Genomic DNA, 15,116 nt, shown 5'->3' with positions numbered 1-15,116 from the left:
ATGCTCTTTTCTGCCACACCAAAGAAGACTGAGACCCTGTCATCCACATTCCCCACCCTTTGGGAAATTCAGTATTATGCTTTGTGAATTTTGAGAGTGGTATCACAGAGAAATAGCTAGAACTTTTTATTTTTTTATTTTTATTTTTTAAAGATTTTATTTATTTATTTGTGAGAGAGAGAATGAGAGAGAGCATGAGAGGGGGGAGGGTCAGAGGGAGAAGCAGACTCCCCGCTGAGCAGGGAGCCCAATGCGGGACTCAGTCCTGGGACTCCAGAATCATGACCTAAGCTGAAGGCAGTTGCTTAACCAACTGAGCCACCCAGGTGCCCTAGCTAGAGTTTTTTTAAACAGAAGGTCTCCAATTCATGATTTCTTCATCTCTTTTCTACATCAGAGTGTTATACCTGTATTTCAAGAAGATGTTGCTACTCATCAGGATTAGATGTTAAGAAATGTCTGGGTAAATGATAGGGAAAGTCTGGGAACTGTGAATGTTGATACACATGGCCCCTAAATTCTCAGTGCCATGGAGAGAACAGTTAACCTTTTAATCACTAATACTTTTCGGCTAAAGTCTTTCGGGGATAGTTCCTTTCAGAACATATCTCCATCTTTATGACATAATTTAATGGGAAAATAGGATTTTCAGTTTTTTGGTCCAAATTTGCGGGGACATAACTGTTTAATAAAGCAAGCAATAGCCAAGCCTTTCTTTCCTATCTCCAGGTTCTACAATCCTTTGCACAATGCACTTTCTTAATTGTTTTTAATATCATCACTTTAATTCTGACAGACACCACAGATACTTCGGGGACTCAGGCCTACATACAAATAAACCAAAACGAGAAAGAAGGGAGTATAGTTTGAAGTCCTAAAAGTACCCCCCATGGGAGAAATTCAGCATGAAAAATTATTTGCCTGGCATCACATATCTCAAAATCTTGAAGGTGAATGCCTTTAGATGGAATGGTCTTTCGTGCCCTTCCTTGCCTGCCTGCCCCAAGGCATTTATGGATGCAGCCTTCCTAAAGTCTCTGCTGATCAGAGGTTTCTGTTCTTTTCAGACAATAGTGCATTCTTTGAGAGAAAACTTCCCTTTCCACTGATAATTTTAGTCATCGAGAGATCTCTTTTTGGAGTCCTCTTCTCATTGTATGTGTGCTTCTTTTTCTTTTATGAGCTTCTCTTGAGCTAACTCATGGTCCACTTTACATATTTACCCAACTCTCATGAGTGGCATGTCAGGGAGGCAGCCAGGCTGCCATCTGCCTTATGTTGGATTAAATCTTATCAACCAGGAGCAGATGGCAGCCATATTGTTGTCTACCTAGCCATACGCAGAGAGACTAGGTATTGCAGCTTTAGTCCAAAAAGAAAAAGCCAAACCAAAACAAAACCCAAACAACTACAAGTTGTGAACTTCAATAGTAGAGAACAATAAAAAAAAAAAAAAACCCTTCACCCTTCCTTCCTCCCCAAATCCTAGGGACACAGACAGGATCTGACCTTCAAATATATATTGGAACTTGTGTGGCTGAAGGCTGGCACTCATGGCCTCTTCAATGGCGCTGATGTCTTTGTTGAGCTTGACCACCAGAGGGTCATAATCCATACTTTCCACATTAGCCACGATGGCATAGTTCCCCTCCTTTGCAAGGGGGATGAGATAGTGGAAACAGTGAACCCTGACAAAGGCAAAGATGCACAGAGCAGTTAGTAATACATTTTCCTGATGAAAACAATAATCTTTTGGGGACAGACCACCCAAATATTTAAAGCAGCAGTGGCCCCATAGATATTTACGTCCTCTTCCGCTTGTTCACTGGAAAGCCATCTAACGAAGAAGAGTGATCTGGAGCAAGTCAGCTTCTGTGAGCCTCGCTTGCTTCATCCAAACATCGGGGGTGAGGAATAAATGAGCTCTAAAATTCCTTTCAAAGACCGGATTACATGCCTAGTGTGAAAAGCATTTTATCTTTCAACAGATACTGTTGTAGCAAAAATGAGAGGTGCAGGTCACAGAGCTCGAAAGAGCTGGCTCTGGAATGAGACTCCTTTGGTTTCAGTTCCCAATTCCAACAACTGCTGGTTGCGTGGCTTTAGGCGGGTTACTTTCTCTGTGTCTCAGTTTCCTTACCTGTGCACCTGGGATGGCAACAACACTTACCTCATAAGGTGCTCTGAGGAGCTACTGAACGTCAAGCACCTGGCACAGGCCTGGCACAGAGCAAGTGCCCAGCAAGTGTTGGCTATCATCACTATTACTGTAATTAATCTGTTACTTATTTACTTATACTTATTTATTTAAATCAATTTACTTATTTATTTAAAAATAAAATTGTGCTGGCCCTTAGGAATGTGAGACATGATTTGTGCCCTGAAGGACTCCACACCGCTTAGTGGGGCAGGCCAAAAAAAAATAAAAAGACCAAAAGAAGGCAGCGTCTCACTCAGAAGCACATGTACCAGAGGACCATGGAAGTCTGCCATGGGATGTCACAACATAGGGTGACACTTAAGTAAAGAAGATGATTTGAATGAGCTTGAGGAAGGAGGGCGTTCCTGTGTTGACATGATCTCAGTCATTCTGACCATGCACACTCTTCAGGTTCTTTTTGGTAGTTATTGGTAACTGCCAAAGAAGCCTGAGATGGGTAAGGATTGGCTACTCCATAACCTTGGTGTTAAGCTGTAACAAAAGCAAGTTTCAGTCCAAATAATTCTACCACATGTACAGGCATTTTTAAAAAACAAAAACAAAATCCTCCCTCCATTGGCAGACATAATTCAAATAGGCTGTACTATAAACCCAGTGAAGTCTTAATTATTGTTTTAGGTGCTCTGTCTGATCATGTCATGGAAGGTTCACTAGAGGTAGACAGGAAGACATTCAGAGTCAAAACTCTGTTACCCTTACAGTCTGCACCAGGTAATAGGAAATATTCCTAAACAAAAGGCTGCAAAAGTCTTGGGCATTATCCCTGATGATGTATCTTCAGGCTTGACTATCATCTTTCTTTTTTTAAGTAAGGTTTATTGAGAAATAATTTATAAATAGTAAAATTCACCCTTTTCAGTGTATAGTTCTATGAGCTTTGACAAATCCACACAGTGTATAATCACCACTATAATCAAATTATAGAATAATATCATCACCCCCAGAATTCCCTTGAGCCTCTTTGCAGTCAACCTCTACCCATACCCTAAGGATCTGGCAACCACTGATTTATATATGCTTCCTATACTTTAGTCTTGTCCGAGTGCCATATAAATGGAATCATATAGTATGTAGCTTTTGGAGTTTGGCTTCTTTCACTCTGCTTAGGGCATTTGTGATTTACTCATGTTGTGTTTGTTCCTTGTTACTGATCAGCAGATTCCTGCCGTATGGAGATACTACAATTTAACCATTCACCAGTTGACATCTGGGTTGTTTCTAGTTTTGGGTGATTATAAATAAAGCTGCGTCATGTACAGGTTTTCGTGTAAATATAAATATAAATTTTCATTTGTCATGGGTAAAAGTGGAATTGCTGGGTCATATAGTAAGTATATTTTAATTTTTTAAGAAACCGTCAAACAGTTTTCCAAAGGAGCTACGCCATTTTGCTTTCCTATCCACAACATACGAGAGTTCTGGTTGCTCTGCAGCCTCACCAGCACTTACTGCTGTCAGTTTTTTTAAAAGGTTTTATTTATTCATTTTTAAAGAGAGAGAGCTCAAGGGGAGGAGCAGAGGGGGAAGGAGAGGTACAAGCAGACTCCAAGCTGAACATGGAGCACAATGTGGGGCTTGATCTCATGACCCTGAGATCATGACCTGAGCTGAAATTAAGAGTAGGACACTTAACCGACTGAGTCACCCAGGCGCCCCCAAATTGTAAGACATTTTAAGCACACATCATGATTTGATTTGATATACATATATTGTGTGGAAGGATTCCCCCAATCTAGTTACTTAACAAGTCTGTCACATATTTATCCTTTTTTTTTAAAAAATGAGAACATTTAAGTTCTACTCTTTTAGCATCTTAGCAAATTTCGATTATATGATATAGTGTTATCACCCAAAGTCATCATGTTTTATATTAGATTACGAGGCCTTATTCAAATCTTATAGCTGAAAGTTTGTACCTTTACCGACCTCTGTTTCTCCCAACCCCCAGCCACTACTTTTCTATTCTGTGTTTCTATGATTTTGACTTTTTTTGTTTTTAGATTCTGCATATAAGTGATATCACTCAGTATTTGTCTTTGTCAGACTTACTTCACTTAGCATAAAGTCTTCAAGCGTTTGTTAGTTTAAAAAAATTATTTTTAGTCATTCTAACAGATGTATAGTGGTATCCCATTGTGGTTTTAATTCTCATTTTCCTAATAATGAGAATTAATTCATTAATTATCTCATCAAATTATTAATGACGGTGGGCATATTTTCATGTGCTTATTTGCCATCCATATACCTTTGTGTTCACAATTCTTGCCCTATATATATATATATTTTAAAGATTTTATTTATTTATTTGACAGAGAGAGACACAGCGAGAGAGGGAACACAAGCAGGGGGAGTGGGAGAGGGAGAAGCAGGCTTTCTGCTGAGCAGGGAGCCCAATGTGGGGCTCGATCCCAGGACCCTGGGATCATGACCTGAGCCAAAGGCAGACGCTTAACGACTGAGCCACCCAGGCGCCCCTTGCCCAATATTTTTATTGGGTTGTTTTCTTAAGTTTTGAGAGTTCTTTATATGTTCTGGATACAAGTCCTTTATTAGATGTGCATTTTGCAAATATTTTCTCCCACTTTTTGGCTTGTCTTTTCATCTTAGTGATGTCTTTTGAAGAATGGTTTTTAATTTTGATGAACTTCAATTTATCATATTTTTTCTTTTATGGATGGTGTTTTTGGGGTCATATGTAAGAAATCCTGGCCTAAACAATGTCACAAAGATTTTTTTCCTAAGTTTTCTCCTGGAAGTTTTATAGTTTTAGGTTTTATATTTAGATCAGTGATTCAATTTTTTTAAATCTTTTTTTTTTAAGATTTTATTTATTTATTTGAGAGAGAGAGTGCGCACACAAGTGGGTGGTGGGGAGGGGCAGAGGGAGAGGGAGAAGCAGACTCCTGGCTGAGCAGGGAGCCCGACGGGGCTCGATCCAGGACCCTGAGATCATGACCTGAAGGCAGATGCTTAACTGACTGAGACACCCAGGCGCCCTGATCCATTTTGAGCTAAGTTTTGTATAGGATGTGTTATATTCTTACAACCTGCTTATGCAGGGGAATCTAAAAATCTTGACAACCAGCTCATTTTCATTATGGGTGATCATCTAATAGCTGCATCAATTAATGACTAATTTCGCCAATAAAAATTCATACTGGCATTCCTGTGCTAACTGGCAAGGTGTATACTGTTAATCAAGACACCAGTAACTGCACTGGTTGCAGCCCCCTCTGGAATGTGACCTTGCTGATAATCATGAAAGCTGACCAATCCTGGAGTGGGATTCACGACTAGGGAAACTGATTGCGACTGTGGTTGAAATTTAAACTGAGCAGCTCTTAGCTGAAAAGAAAATCAAGCCATCAATGCTAAAGTATTTTTATAGTAAATTACAGATGACATCACACCAGACAAGGGGAAGACCATGTACAAAGGCATGAGGGTGTGAATGAAGGCTGGTTTTCAGGAATGACAAGTGGTTCCTTTTGGTACACACAGATCACATGTGAAGACAGGCATGAGGTGAGCTCGGGGAGATGGGCAGGAGGCAGGTCATCATCAGCTCTGGAGGCAACTACGGACTCTGGACTTTGAGAAGCCACAGGGGGCCTTAGGAGGATTTTAAGAGGTGAAAATGATATAATCAGATAGGAGCTTTGGCAAGATCATTCTAGCAGAGTATAAAGGATGGACTGACGGCAAAGAATGGAAGCAACTGAAAGTAGAGAGACTACTTGGGACAGTCTCAGGAATTGGAGGTGAGCGTGTATAAGATCCTGAAGTGAGTGTCATGGAAGAGAAGTAAGACTACTTCAAGGTACTGTCTCCCTCTCCCAAAATGTTTAGAGAGGAAAAAGAAATTAAAGTAGTCACTGGCAAATGTCAAATTCAAAAAGTGTTTTCTTTTCTTCAGATTCTGGCATGTTGTTGCTGACCTTAACATGACTTTGGCATTAAGGGTTTCTGCAAATATTGCTGATTACACAGCAGGATGGGTGATTTTCAGAAAGTACACACTTCGGAACCCAACGGTGACAGGCGGTTGCCGTGGAACCCACTTAGAGCCCTCCTGATGGTGAGAGAAATCAGCTGATAAAGGTGACATTCCTGGCATCTTGGGACTCAAATGGCAACTTCATTTTCTTCTTCTAAAGTTCAAATAGGAAAAAACAAAACAAAACCAACCCTCAACAATTTTTGATGGTCTCACCATGTCTTTCATCTCTTGGGAGTGTCATTTGCCTTATGCTTCAAACTGTGGGAAGAGGCTGCTTGTTGGTTAAATGTGGCCTACAGTGACATGGGTAAAATGTCAAATGCTCTTTGGATGGGTCCTTCAACCTAGAACCTACTGGATTTGAGAACACTTCCTGGTTTGAACTTTAACAATGTTACAGAAAAATATGGGCTACAGACATGACGGTATTTTGGTGAATAAGATAAATTTTTGGCATTTGAAGTTGTTCTGGACTTCTTGCTAGCATTTCCCACTATTTTTTCCCCATTAATTTCTTTGTCTAGTCTATCTGTGCTATCTTATTCCAGCGGCTTCTGGGGTAAAAGTACCAGAGACAGTACCTAACCGGCCACTTCTTCATTGCACCAGCTCCTGAATGACAAGGCCTAAGTCCTAATTCTCTTTTATGGCAGGATGGGAACAAAACAAACACTAGGAGATTATGGTGACAAGGATGACGCTGGTTGTGCAGCCTCCGTACTTCCTAGATACATGGAGCGGACCGCTGTGTGAAAACAGAGTCTCCAAACCAACTCATTTCCTTTAAGAGCAACAGGTTTTGTTTGGACAAACAGCACTTATTTTGTCTGGGTTTGATTTCAAACCAGATAACTCTCAAGAAGCATTCAGGTTTTTATTGAGCACCTATTATTGAGCAGGACTGTTCCAGGTTCCGGGGCCGAGTAATAAACAAGGCACCCCTGATTCCTGCCTCCTAGGAGGCAACGGTCTCCCCCATCGTCACCCACTGTGGATACGGGGCGTGCTCAGCACTCTCTTTACTTTGGCATTACTATAGTACAGTGTTACTGATATGCTAGTGATGTGCTTTGTTCATTTTGTATTATCAACTGTATGAACACACACACACATACACACACACAAGTGCTTGTTACTGTGACAAGGAATGAATGAAGTATGTCAATATTCATTTCCTGAGCCATCCATGGAGCTCTCTGCCTAGTTTTATCTACCGTACTTTACAAGGAACAAAGACAGTATGGAGCATATTCATAAGAAAGCAACCTGAATGTTGAAACCATGTGATATGAGAAGGTGGGGGAATTTAATTTAGAAACAATAAACATGTTTAGTGCTTTTAGCAAAAGTCAAGGGAAGAAAATTCTGCATCCAGGACTCTAAAATTCAGTGCTTTTTGTTATTCATTCTTACAACGATCTTTTTCTGTGTTTAAACGATTGCTGAAGGAGATACAGCAATGGGTGTTATCGCAATGAATGGTTTCTTGTAAAGTTAATAAATAATGACTAAAGTATGTTCAGCATTAAGAATAGTACCGTCACGACACACAAAAATAAAAAGGGCAGAATAGAGGTTAAGGATTTAAAAGACTTACTCAAAAGTGCTGAAAATCTCCCACTGGGAATTAACAACACTACAAGCGACTAGTTCTGAATGTGGAACACTTTGTGTTCCCAACACAATCAATAGCATAAATTCCAGGAGCTGTGACAGTAATTAATTTGGTGTTCCCTTACTTTTCTGTGCAACCCGGGTAACAGAGGCATCAGAATGTTAGTGATTTTTGTTTTTGTTTCTGTCTATTGCATTTATCTCTTCATAGAAATCACCTGATTTATTTCACTGTCAGCTTGTATGTAAACAGAAAACAAATCTAAAAATTATCGTAAAACAAATCAGGAAACATAGAGGAAGAGACTTCCTTTCTGGACAGCTGCATGTAAGAAATATGATCAGAAATGAGGCTGAGTAAAACATTTCAAACCTGCAATGCTTCTTCTCTTACTCTACTCACAAGCCGCTCACAAGCAATTAAGAAGTAACTTGTAGGACAAGATAATGAAGAATGAAAAGAGCACGAGGCATACACAAGAAATGACATCCACAATACATGATCAATGATGCTTTGCCTGAGCACACCTGAAAGATTTCCAAGTTCTAACTGGAGCCCAGACATGAACCAAAACCCTATTTACATTTTTAAAACCTCAATCTAGTAAAGACTCCAAAAGAAGAAACAAAATGCTCTCTGAACTTTAATGTCTCATGGCAATATAGAAGATGTATTCCTATACACTTTCTGATCTTGAATTTTCTGATCCTAAAGTTCTAAAAGTCTATATCCACCAGCTGTCTGTTTGACCTTGCTGCCTAGAGGTCTAGTAAGCATCTCAAACTAACCGTCTCCAAGATGGAAGTCTTGATTTCCACCCCTCCCCCAACCCTTCTCCTCACATAGACTTTCTCACTTCAGTTAAGGGCCCCAGCACCACAGAGTTACCCTGGCTCCAAAGCTAGTGGTTTTCCTTGAGTGCTTTCTTTTGCGGCCACCAGCCCCTGTGCCCAATACAACTGATCAACACATTTCATCAGCTCTACTTTTGGAATATATCTCAAACCAGTTCTTCTCACATGTCCACCTCTGCCACTCTGGTGCTCATAACTGGTCTCAACGGTCACTAGGCTTCCATTCACATGCCTTCTTACAATTCCTTTTCCAAACAACAGCTAAAGTGCTCTTTTCAAAATGAAAATGAGGGGCGCCTAGGTGGCTCAGTCAGTTAAGTGTCTGCCTTAGACTACGGTCAAGATCCCAGGGTTCTGGGATTGAGCCCTGCATTGGGCAGCTAAGCTGGGAGTCTGCATCTTCCTCTCCCCCTGCATGTGCTCTCTCTGTCAAATAAATAAATAAAATCTTAAAAAAAAAATGAAAATGAATATGAATGAATGAGTGAATGGATGGATGAAGCTCTCTCCCTTGCTTAAAACCTTTCTATGTCTTCTCAATGCCCTTAGAATGAAATCTGAACTAGTCGCTTGGTCTGCGGGTCACGATAACGTGCCAGGCTTCGCAACCACACATGGTCAGGCCCCAGCCTGCCTCTTTCCGTATCCTGGCACTCCTCCTCACCTCCTTGTTCACAGTGCTCCAGTCACCCTGACTCTCCTCCATTCCTCAACACTGCCAAGCTTGATTGTCTCGGGACCTTGGTGTGTTGCCCTCTCTGTCTGAAATTCTCTTCTAGGTCTTCGTACACATGGTTCCTTCTTGTTACCATGTCACATTTTCTTTGACCACACTATCTAAAAAACAATACCCCTTTGTAGTCAACCCCAGCTACTCTCTGCCATGTCCAGAATGATAGCACTAGCCACGTGTGGCTATTGAGCACTGGAGATGGGACCAGTCTGCATTTCAATGTGCTGTAAGTGTAAAATATGCAGATTTGAAAGGCTTAGTACACAAAAAAATGCAAAATAGCTCATCAGTACTTTTTACATTAGTTACATGCTGAAATGATAGTATTTTGGAGTTACTGGGTGAGATAAAATATATCATAATTTATGTGTTCCCTTCTACTTTTTCAAATGTGACTATTAGAAAATTTCAATTATCTCTATGGTTTGAATATATAGCTCACTTTATAGTTCTATTGGACAGCACTGCTTCATTTCATTATGTTATTTTATTTTGTTAGTTGTACTTATGTGAAATTATTTTTTTTGTTCATTCATTGGCTGTTTCCCCCCATGAGAACGTAGCTCCACGAGAGCAGGGCCCTTGAGTGATTTTTTCATTGCTGTATCCCAATTCCTAGCACACTGCCTAGCACAAAGAGGGCACTCAGTAAATGTTTATTGAACGAACAAATGATTGAAAACTTCCCAGTCTTTTCTACCATTTCCATAGGTGTGATAAGAGAGGCCACCAAAGCTAAGAATGTTCTACACTTCAGGGGAAGGAACAAGAGTCCAAGAATATGGCATCTTTGCAACTCTTGTCCTGAATTATGATTTAACGTAATCTCTTCTTGGGTCTTAAGTTCTTGAAGGAAGGGGTCACGGCTCTTGCATCTGTGTACTCCCTTACTGATTAGCAGAGTACGTTCGTAAAAACGTCAGTGACCATAAAGTCACCATAATCACAAAGCTACCACATTTTGAGCATTTATTTTGTGGCATGCACTGTACTAATTATTTATTATATCATTTACAAACTCTGTAAGTTAGGAATTATTGTTTTATTTTTACAATGAGAAAACAGGATGAGTAAAGGTAGATTAACTGACTTAAGATGGCCTAGCTAGCTGGTAGAGACCTTCAAATCCAGATCATTCTGATGTCACAGGCCATGCAAACTGTGAATCACCATATTTACGATACAGCACGTGCTTAAAAACTTTTACAGTGATTAACACTAAAAATCACGTTCAGTGTAAAAAAAAAAAAAAGGACATCAATAATAGGAATCAAAAGTTATGGGGATAGTCTTCAGAAAGAAGCAAGTGATAGATGACCCACTGTGCATTTCAATTGCAGTCTTGGGCTTGGCTGTGTCATACCTGACTTCCAGATGCAGGACAAGCAAACAGCGGTCAGCCATATCCTGGAAAGATTTGGCAAGTTCACTCAGCGTCTGCATGATCTGCTCCGACACTGGGGGCAGATCCATGGTCACATGGCTCTCTTGAGCAGGAGACAGCACTGAAAGGAGAAGAAAACACCAGTCACTGAACTAGATGCCTATAGGTTTGTTTGAAATGACATCTTACTTTGTTGCTCATCACGTTTTTACCAATTTGGCTAATGCTGGTGTGGGCAACATTAGACGTCCAAGACATGGTAGACTATTTCTGTACTTGATTCAACACTGATTGTCTTCAACCAATTCACAGATTGATAGAACAGAACGTCAGCGTTGGAAGCGACCTTAACAGGAATCCGGCCCGACCATGTGGTCGGTCTATACTTGCGTCTCTTGTACATCTTCCAGTGGTTGCTGTGCTTCTGCTTGCATACTCACATGAATGTTTGTGAAAGAAAACTCAATACCTCTTAAGGCAGCCTATTCCATCTCTGAAAGATGTGACCATCTATATCTACTGATACCTGTTGCCATTAATTTCTAATCACTGTCTCTGATTCCAGCAGCTTTGCAATCATTCTCATATGTGTTAGCACTTCAAGTATTGAAGACATCACGTCTTTTGGCTTCCTTGAAGTCTTCCCTTTTCCAAGCTAACTAACCCCAGTTTTTCAGCTATTCATATAATCAGAGTGAATTATTTTACAATTCTCATAATTTGCCAACAAAAGCATTCCAATTGTTCTCTGTCTCCCTTGAAATGTGGCACTCAGGGCCAAACATAACAAATACTACAGAATAGGTCTGTGCTGTCTAGAGAGAATGATCAGCTCCCTTGTTCTAGATGCTATGCTGCTTGCACATAAGCCTGAAATCTTCTTGGAGGGGGAAGAGGAGTTAGAAGAGTGTGCTGTATTCTACTTTAACTCACACAGAGCTTACAGTCAGCTAAAAGCCCCCAAAGGTCTTTTTGGAAAATCTGATAGAGCTACCTTCTGTATCTCTATCAAGTAACTGATAAAATATTTAAGGCACTTGGACATTTTCTTCAGGAAAATACTGAATAGCAACAATGTGAACTATATTTATATCTAGACTTCTGTTGCATATCCAGTTCCCCACAATTTCTCAAAGATCACAAACAATTAATTTGGCAATTTCAAATTCTTTTAGTACTCTAGAATTTCCAAGACTGGCTTTGAATCCGGTCTCCACTACTTACTCATTATGTGACCAAGAGCTAAATGCTTAAATTATGTCTGCCTCAGTTTCTCACTGTAAAATGGAGATAATACTACCTACCCCATGGGGTTTGGGGGAGCATTAAATGGGTTAATGTGGGTAAAACACATAGAATAACATCATATCAACCTCACTTAATATTAATACAAATAATAAGCAATTATTATTATTCTTTAGCATGTGATTTGTCCAGGTTAAGAGTCTTAAGCTTAACTATAGCGACACGGTACTTAAAAGATAATTCCATCTTGAGATTCCATTATCAGTATTTTTTGCTTTTCCACCTGGAAATTCTTCTGTCAGAGAATGCAGAGTCTTTCGGAAGAAGGGCACTTAGGGCACGTGAGATCTGGCAAAGCATCACTGACTAGCTCAGGAGGGGTTCACCTTGCAGGGTAGAGTCACAGGTGGCTGCAGCAGAGTCTACAGCCACAGGCTTTCGGAGCTGCATCTGTTTCTGGACTTTGCTAAGCCCAGAGAAGGGCCTAGAAAGACAGTCCAGCCTCATAAGGCCAAGTTCTCCTCTGGGAAACCAGACTTGAATAAATTAAGATTTATGGCAAAGATTAAACAAAAACCAAACAAATTCGGGCCAAGGGAACTGATCTGTAAGGAAGAATGAAATGTAACAGGGCGCCTGGGTGGCTCAGTTGGTTAGGCGGCTGCCTTCGGCTCAGGTCATGATCCCAGGGTCCTGGGATCGAGTCCCGCATCGGGCTCCCTGCTCGGCGGGAAGCCTGCTTCTCCCTCTCCCACTCCCCCTGCTTGTGTTCCCTCTCTCGCTGTCTCTCTCTCTCTGTCAAATAAATAAATGAAATCTTAAAAAAAAAAAAAAAGAATGAAATGTAACAGTGTAGATTTAAAATTCCTACCAGCCTTGGCATCACTCAAGAGGCTCCCTAACTCCATCGGCAGGAGAGTGGATACGTGGCATGGCTCCCCCTCTCCGCGGTTAACGCTGCCCAGCTTGTAGGATTGCAAGGCGAGATCACTGCCTTCGTAATGTTTTTCGTCTGGCAGGCCAGATGAAAGCAACTATAAGTAACACTATTCTAATACTTCAAAGCATGTTAGGGCTTTTGAGCCCCTGGACTCTGCTGTTGAATGACACTGTGGTTTGAGAGCTCTTTATGTGCCAGTGATAAGGGGCAGAAACCAGCCCCAAAGACAGCAGACTCATGGCTTAAGGTTCAAAGTCATACCAATCTCCTAAACTCTATCAAAGACATTCTGGACAAATTCCACCGAGAAAGTTAAAAAAAAAAAAAATCCGAGTTAATGGAAGATAAAGAGTCAAGATAAAACTTGGAATGAGTGAGGTAAAAGGAGGTTAGAAAAGCAGCACATTGCACATTTCGCTTGACTGTAATCTACAACAAAAACACAACATTTTAGTAAAGCAACATGAAAACTCATGCCCAGAGTTCTATTGAAAAGCCAGCCTGTGAATTCCTGAGGGCTCACTGAAATTTACAAAGTTTTCTTAACAAGAAGGAATATACTGAGCAAAAAAATGCTGAGCATGGCAAACAAATACAACACAAAACAATGAACTCTCTCTTAAATGTCAAATGGAAACCTACAAAAGAGCAATGCTGACAGAATTGGCTTGGGATACAGTCGAGATAGGAGGTTACTGGACACACACCTGTGCACATATCCTTTTAGAGGCTACATGGTGGTTTATCTCAGGGATTGCTCTTTGTATCAGCAAAGCCCACATCTATTGGACTTTAAAAATATTAGTACTTGATCATTTTATTAAGATACACACTTTGAGCTGTTCTGCTAATACTAGGGATGGGTCACATCAGATCATTCATAACATCCTGTTCCTCTTATAACCACTGTATGAAAGCAGGCATCTTTGAGACTCCTAGCTAACTAATCATGGCAATGGAACTGTGGCTTTCTGTACTAAACTGATTGGTCTATAGGAGGATGCTGAAGCTTGCTCTCTGGGGCAGGCACTGCTTACTAGGTGAACCAACACATATTTCCAATTCTCCCTTGCTCACACTGCTACAGACTCCAGAAAGTTAAATGTTTGCATTCCCAGCCTTGCTCGTAGCGAGAGGAGGCCACGTGTCCCCATCTGCACAAAGAGATTCTTCTGTGGCAACTTGATCTAACCCCGGCTAATTCTGCAACTCAACTTTTGACAGGGAAACAAAAGTATCGATTGTTGCCGCTAAAATTTTCTGGATTTTAGTCTCAAAAATGCCTTCAATATCACTTGTCCATCCTTCCCTAGTGCTTGGCTAGCTCCTTTTCCCCCTCTCAGCAACTTTCCCCAAATCATGCTGCTTTGTCCTTCCTACTCTCTTGTCACTCCTCTCTTAAGGACCTCAGGTTCTCATTAAGCCTTCAAAGGAATCATCAACACTTGCTTTCTCTGTGGTCTTGCCTTCTATTAACTCTTCCACATGCCATAATCCTTCTGCCTTCACCTCTTTATTAGAGCATTATTCTAATCATCACCAATGATATCCTAATTGCCAAATCCAATGGGTGCTTTACAGTCCTAATTTCAGAAAGGCCCTCTGCTATGTTCAACATAACTGGCTATTTCCCTCTTAAAATTCCATTTTCTTTTGGCTTATATGGCACCCTACTCCTCTGGGTGTCCTTTAACCTCTCTGACATCGTTTTCATCATTTCCTTCCCCGGATCCTCTTCCTTTAGCCCACCCATAAGTGCTGGGGTTCCCAGAACTTTTTTCTCCACTGGTCTCCCTTACTTGTCATTCTGTATGTTCTCTTTGAGTGAGCTCATCCATCTTCATGGTTTTTGCTATTATCTAGGGATTGAGGACCTCTAAACTTCATTTGGTCAACTGTGCAAGCTAGCCTTACCTGTACATCCCACAGGCATCTCAAATGCAATGTGTTCTAAACTAAACTCATTATCTTCAGCATCTGCTCTTTATCCTGAATTCCCTCTGCATCAGTGGTGTAGCAATCTAGGAATCTCAGCTGCAAGCTTGAGAGTAATTTTTGAGCCTCTCCTCTCCCTCACTCTCCTTGGCAAAGACTAATTTCTGCCAATTTCATTTCCTAAATGTC

At 40.7% G+C, this 15,116-nt stretch overlaps 1 protein-coding gene across 2 annotated transcripts in view; it reads right to left on the bottom strand.

The window, feature by feature from the left end:
• The window catches only part of EXOC4 (exocyst complex component 4), a 747,671-nt gene that overhangs the window by 54,995 nt on the left and 677,560 nt on the right, over nucleotides 1–15,116 (bottom strand). For both annotated transcript variants that reach the window (XM_021692997.1, XM_021692998.1), the window contains 2 exons: nucleotides 10,787–10,928; nucleotides 1,510–1,688 (listed from right to left, as the gene is read on the bottom strand). In XM_021692997.1, the coding sequence (XP_021548672.1) occupies nucleotides 1,510–1,688; nucleotides 10,787–10,928 (321 nt within the window). The remainder of the gene's footprint in view (nucleotides 1–1,509; nucleotides 1,689–10,786; nucleotides 10,929–15,116) is intronic.

The sequence above is a fragment of the Neomonachus schauinslandi genome, chromosome 12 (assembly GCF_002201575.2).
Source record: "Neomonachus schauinslandi chromosome 12, ASM220157v2, whole genome shotgun sequence".
NCBI lineage: Eukaryota > Metazoa > Chordata > Mammalia > Carnivora > Phocidae > Neomonachus > Neomonachus schauinslandi.
Note: the sequence above shows the minus strand (reverse complement) of the source record. Positions and strands in the feature narration are given on the sequence as shown.